Consider the following 6,049-nt stretch of genomic DNA (forward strand, 5'->3'; position numbering starts at 1 on the left):
CGACAGTTTTCATACACAGTTGTTTTCAAATTAACATAATATTAGACATCGTCATGGAAATTGTTTTAATAATCATAATTAGATGCACCCAGGCTTTGTCTGGTAAATGCTAAGAGATGGGTCTCTCCAGCCTGGGGGCTGCCCTGGTCTCTTCCCTCCCTCTACCCCCACTCCCAGACTGGGAGGGCTTCAGCTTCAAGGCCCTTTGCTGTTATGTTTTCTGAAAAGTTACAGGTTCTGATTAATCCTTTTTGATGGCAAGTGGAGCAGAAAATATCCTCCCTCACCCCCCACTAAGTTTGATGGCATTTAGGAACATCATTCTGAGCTGAGGCTCTACAGACAAATATGCGTTTAGCAAACTGCCTACGAAAGAAGCACTGTACCTTTGCCACCACCGTCCCTATAACCTCCACCACAATAAACATCAAACCTATATCTGAGGGTGTTATTCAGGCCCAAATCCAAGTCTATACAGACATTCTTTAATAGAATCAATGCCCAATTTATCCAAACAGAGTCCCTAAATATCTCATTAATAAGCAACACTGTGAAGCTTTGAAAATCTCTATGGTCACTGTTTACACTTACAGCTCAACCTGGTTGATTCTTCTGTCAGAAAACAATGTGGACAGCCACAATAAAAGTCATCCTCCATGAATTCAAATCCATCTCTTCTCCTTGGCTTTTGGGCAAGAGGGAAACAGATATTTTGATCAAAACTCTAAGAAACTTCACCATCTTTGATGGGTTCTAACATGGTTAACAAGGCCACCAAGTGGGAAAAGAAGTCCAGGGACAGCATGGCCTTCAAAGTTATGCCAGCAGACAAACTCTGGACCTTCCCTGGGTCTTACCACTGACCCCACTGCTCTCTCCCCCAATGACCACCAGGCCCAGCCATCATCTTTTGAACAAGTAAACAAGAGAACTAGTCACTCCTCTTTGTATACCCCTGACAAAACTTCTCTGAAACTCTTTTCTTTTACGTTATCTTTCAAGCCAAAAGTAACACAGAAGAGAGGTGACTGCTCCTCCCACAAAGCACAGCATAATAAAATGTTTGATCAAAATATTTTAATAAAGATTCTTTCTGACATAGATACACATACAAATGGTTGTACATAGCTGTCATAGTCTGATTGACCTATTGAATATATATCATTCTTTATACATCCAAAACCCACCAATAGATCCATCACAGCTCCCAGCTCGCCATAACCTGACAAACTAAACTTGTATTATCTGCAAGGAGTGGAAAATAGCAGGACTCCATTTTTTTTTTTTAAAAAAAAAGGATTTCTTGATTTTTGTAGGATAGAAAGGCAGGCAAACAGCCATGCAAACTAAAACCGAAAGCTCACTTTGGGTAAATAGCTTCTTGCTCTTCCTTAGCTTTGTTTTTAAATTTTATTTTATTTTTTTCTTAGAAAAATAACAAAGGATTTCACACCATAGGCAAATCAAACCAGTCTTTTAACTTAAATAATTCTCCACAATTAAAATAACTTAGATATGTACATATATATTAAAAGCAATTAAATTAGAGCTTTTAAAAATGCACAGCACAGCCTAGAAAAATATTTGCTTAGCATGGTCTTACTGATAGGTTCTATTGCTGTGATGTTTTTCCCTTTAAGAATGCAAAGGAGTCCCCTTTCAAAAAAAGAGATCAATTCATTCATCAATTAAGAATACACCTTTCCTGTAATTTTTGGACTGAAGCAATTTATTAAAGCTCAATTTAAATACAGGGATGATGCAACTGAAAAAATCCAGGTGACCTTTGATAAACCTAAGCGGCTCAGATACATCAATAGGTCTCTTCATACTTGTTGGCAAATAAACCTTTTAAACACTTGGCACACAGTATAAGTTAATCTATATAAAACAGAATTTTAGAGGCATTAAAAAAATCTGCACATAAGACCCATGACCTTACACATGATAAATACTGTTGATGTGGGTCATTGAAGAATAACAAATAAATACCATGAATGGTTAATACATCATTGCAGAGTGGAAAGTAACAAGGTGCACATAAATATTTTTAAATGCAATTCTTTCAGCCACAGTTTTTTTTATATCACTCTTGCCAAAAACTTTTGAGCGTTTTCACAGTTCAGAGACAATAAAAAATACAAGTCTTTCATAGCAACGTGTCTCTCCCTTTTTTCTTTTCACTTAAATAAATCTCCCTTCCATGTTTTTCTCCTGGCTCAGAATCAAAATGTATTTTCAAGTGCCCTTTCTGATTTGTCTGAATGAATATTCCGTCCTACAAGCCACCCAACCCCAGACTCCTCTCCCCCTCAGCACTAGCCAAATTCACAATTATTAGTAAGATTAGTATCAATACTCTCCACACTTCATACCCAAGCGACTACTTTTCAAACTTATTTTTAACCTTAAAGCAAAACTGCTTCCTGGCGTCCTAGGCTGCCACCAAAGTTGCCACTCTTCTGAGAAAAAAGACATCCATACTTCAGCTCAACTCCACCTCCTTCCTTCCTCCCTCCCTCCCACTCCGAAGACCGAGATTCTGGGGAGGTCAAGGCTCAAGTCCCGTGTGTCTCTGATACGTCTCCTCAGTTCTCGCCTCTGCTTTGTTTGCTCTGCAAATGTTTCACAACTACCAGAGGACCAAAATAAAGGGGGTGGGGGCAGCGTTTCCCTTTCCTCTAGCTTTTGGGTCGGTCTTATGTTTCTCAGGGGGGTGTTTAAGGCTTCTCCGTGCACTGTTTGCAGAGGCTGGAGGAGACGCTGTTGAACAGGGCGCACTTCTCCGGGCAAGAGGCCGCCGGGGGCAGCCCGGCGCTGAACGGGTAGCCCGCAGCCTGCTCGTAGGCGCCCAGCGCCGGGTGCAGGGCAGCGGCCGCCGCCGCCGCCGCCGCGGAGCTGGGGAGAGAGGCGGCCGAGATGGCCTGGCCCTGGTTGAGGTAGGCGACCAGGCGCCGCATCTCCTCCAGGGCCTGTGCCTGCATGAGGATGTAGTTCTTGGCGAGCAGCAGCGTGGCGATCTTGGAGAGCTTGCGCACCGAGGGGCTGTGCGCGTAAGGGATCACCGCGCGCAGCTCATCCAGCGCGTCGTTCAGGTCGTGCATCCGCCGGCGCTCTCGGGCGTTGATGTTGAGCCGCAGCGCCTTTTGCTCTTTGGATTTCTTGCTGCTGCTGCTGCTGCTGCTGCTGCTGCCACCGCCGCCAGCGCTGCTGCTACCCCCACCGCTGCCGCCGCCGGGACCCCCTGGGGGGCCGCCGGCGCCGCCGTGGAGGTGGGCGTTGGAGCAGCCCTCGGCTGCCTTGGTGCTGCCGCCTCCCGCGCCCGGGGAGGCCCGCGGGTCGCCGCCTCCGGCCCGCAGCATCAGCTCGCAGCGGCCGTCGCTGTCGTCGTCGGGGCTCTGCTCGCCACCGCTGCTCTCGGCCACCGAGCCCCGGCTCGCGCTCTCGCCGTATTTGAGGCACAGGGCGGCCCCCGCCGGCAGGCTGCTGAGTCTCGGGTCGCCCCCAACCCCGGCAGAGCCCACCAGCAGCCCGGGGACGCCCACCCCGCCGCCGCCGCCACCTCCCGCGCCGCCGCCGCCGCCGCCTCCCCCAGGCGGCGGCAGCAGCAGCCCCGCACCCTCGGGATCAGCCGGCTCGAAGCAGCCCAGGGGCGACGACGAGGAGGACGCCGGGCGCTCCCGAGGCGGCGGCGCCAGGGACAGGTCCATGCCCGGGGGCGTGGAGCGGAAAGATGCCTCCAAGCGCTTGGCCGTGGAGGCGCTGAGGCTCTTATGCAGGAAGAGGTCGTCTTCCCCCGCGGCGGCCGCGCCGAGGTGCAGCCCGCGGTCCATGGTCCGGCGCCGGCACGCAGCCCCGGCCCGGCGCGCCGGCCGCCGCCGCCTCCGCTCGGGAGTCAGGCGGCGCGGAAGACGCGCCCGAGCCGGGCTCCGGAGCTGATGAGCTCGTTGGTCCCGGTGCTGCTGGCAGCCCTCTCCCCTTCTTTTTCTTTTTCGCCTTCCCCCGCGCTCGCCTCCTCCTCTTCTTCTTCTTCTTCGTCTCCAGCCGATGGTGCTGGCTGCTGGGGCTCACCATGGGCCGCAGCCCCGCATGGTGGGAGGGTGGGCGCGGAGGGAGTGGAGCCGCCGCCGCCGCCGCCGCCGCCGCTCTGAGCCCAGCCCCGCGCCTCCTCTCCGCACCGTTTATCTTGCTTGGATTCACCTTCAAGAGATTTCCGGACCCATCAGCCAGCCGCCGCCACAGACGGGGGAGTCTTTTACATCATTATCTCTGAGTAGGTTATTATGAGGAAGACTCGCCTGTTGGGACAGCGCTTGCTACCCAATCAGGTTAACGTTTTAATTAATAGGATTAAAACGGTAACAAACAATCGCAGGCGCTATCTGGCCGCGAGTCTGAATAGTTTCATTTCCCAGGTCTGAAGACAGGCAGCAGCGAGAGCTTTATAAAAGGCGCCTGCTCCGTTATTCTGCCTGCCATCTGTATACACAGCTCAGCGCATATGTTTGCAAGGCGCTGGGTCCTGTTAGTAACCCAACAACTGCCTTTAGCTTGACATGTGTGGCGACTTTCACTCATCAATGAGCACACTAAAAGCCCTACTTAGAGGCGAGGATGTTCTTTGCTCCTTCAGCAAATTGTGGATCGGCGGCGAAGCCTGGGAGTCCCGTCGAAAGCCACCTCCCTCCACCCCCACCCCCCCACCCCCAGCCCCCACTGTCCTTCCCTCGCCACTGCTGTCTCATGTTGTGCTAAATTACCCTTCCGGGCTGGAATTATACTCCACCCATGTTCATAGGATGACACTGGTCTGGATTTGGAGATGGGACTTTGGGGGTCGGGGGCGGACTTGCCCAAATGTCACCCTTGATTCTCAACTAGCTAAGAGAGCAGAGCAATCGTCCCCCCCTTAAACACTGACTTATTTCCACCCCACCCCCCGCCCATTTCCAACCAGGTTTGGGGAAGAAAGAGAAAAAGAAAAATGAAGAGCAAATTGATTATGCAGCCCATTCGATTAAAAGGGGAGGGGGGTGTCTTTGCCCGATTTCCAAGTCACTGCTACAGTGTGATGGTGACTGAAGCACACGACTTCCTAAACAGGAAGGAACTAATTCCTCAAAGTTTCCTCCAGATTTTAAAATCCCGTGGTTTCGGAATAACCAACTTCACGGGGAGTCGAATCCTCTCCCACCCCAAGTGGGGCATTTGTGCGTATTTGCATATATTTTTTTTGCCCGGAAACGTCTCCGCCAGAGCTAGGAAGCCCCGTGGGGACATCTGGACCAGCCTGGTGGCTCTGGAAGGGCTCGTAGAGGCAGGTCTGTGAACAGCGCTCCTCTCCGGGTGGGAAGTGGTACACGCCGTCCGCTCGCTCCCCAGTTGCGAGTCTGGGAGCACATGGTACTTAGCGACTGGTGTGCCTCCTTACGACATAAGTAAAAACAATATTTCCCAACACCTCCAATAAATCTTTCTTGTGTGGCAGGGTTGCTGAAGCCTCTGAGGTTTTTGGTTTCTCCGGTTTCATTAAAAACCTTTTAATTGTGGCGTTCCGAGTTGGCCCCAGGTGTTGGACTCTTTTCATTACATTTTGCTCTAATGTGATGAAATTCTAATTCTCTCCTTACCATATGGTTAAATTTCCCAACTGAGAATTAGTTGAAAAAGGAGAAATAATCTATTAATCTCTGTAATAGATTCACAAATGAGGTTCGCCACAGAACCTGTTTTTGAATGGTGATATTTAGAACAGTCGGGCGCCTCGTTCCATAAAGGAAGGGCGAGGCCGACGCAGAAGCGCCTGCACGGTCACCTGGAAAGGCTGCACAGGGGCCCAGCGACATCTTCCCGCACTAATTGTCTGAGACGCAGTCTCTCCGGGACCGCAATACTTCCCAGTCGTCGGTTACCTTCGCGCCCTAGAATTTACTGGAACCCAAAAATTGACAAAGAGCACGCGGGCTGCGGGAGGTTTCCCAGCCTGGGACCGAGGCCGGCGGTTCTGGAAGGCTTGAGCCAGCCCACGGGTCTCGCTGGGGACCCCAAA

At 51.1% G+C, this 6,049-nt stretch overlaps 1 protein-coding gene across 1 annotated transcript; it reads right to left on the bottom strand.

The window, feature by feature from the left end:
• Window positions 1–1,060: 1,060 nt before the first annotated feature.
• Window positions 1,061–4,619, bottom strand: BHLHE22 (basic helix-loop-helix family member e22). Its single transcript, XM_070391912.1, has one exon. It carries the CDS (start codon window positions 3,831–3,833, stop codon window positions 2,721–2,723), a length of 1,113 nt encoding a protein of 370 aa, XP_070248013.1. The 5' UTR covers window positions 3,834–4,619; the 3' UTR covers window positions 1,061–2,720.
• Between the last annotated feature and the right edge of the window lie 1,430 nt (window positions 4,620–6,049).

The sequence above is a fragment of the Myotis yumanensis genome, unplaced genomic scaffold, assembly GCF_028538775.1.
Source record: "Myotis yumanensis isolate MYYU_CA2020_CCGP unplaced genomic scaffold, mMyoYum1.0.hap1 SCAF_15, whole genome shotgun sequence".
Classification (NCBI taxonomy): Eukaryota; Metazoa; Chordata; class Mammalia; order Chiroptera; family Vespertilionidae; genus Myotis; species Myotis yumanensis.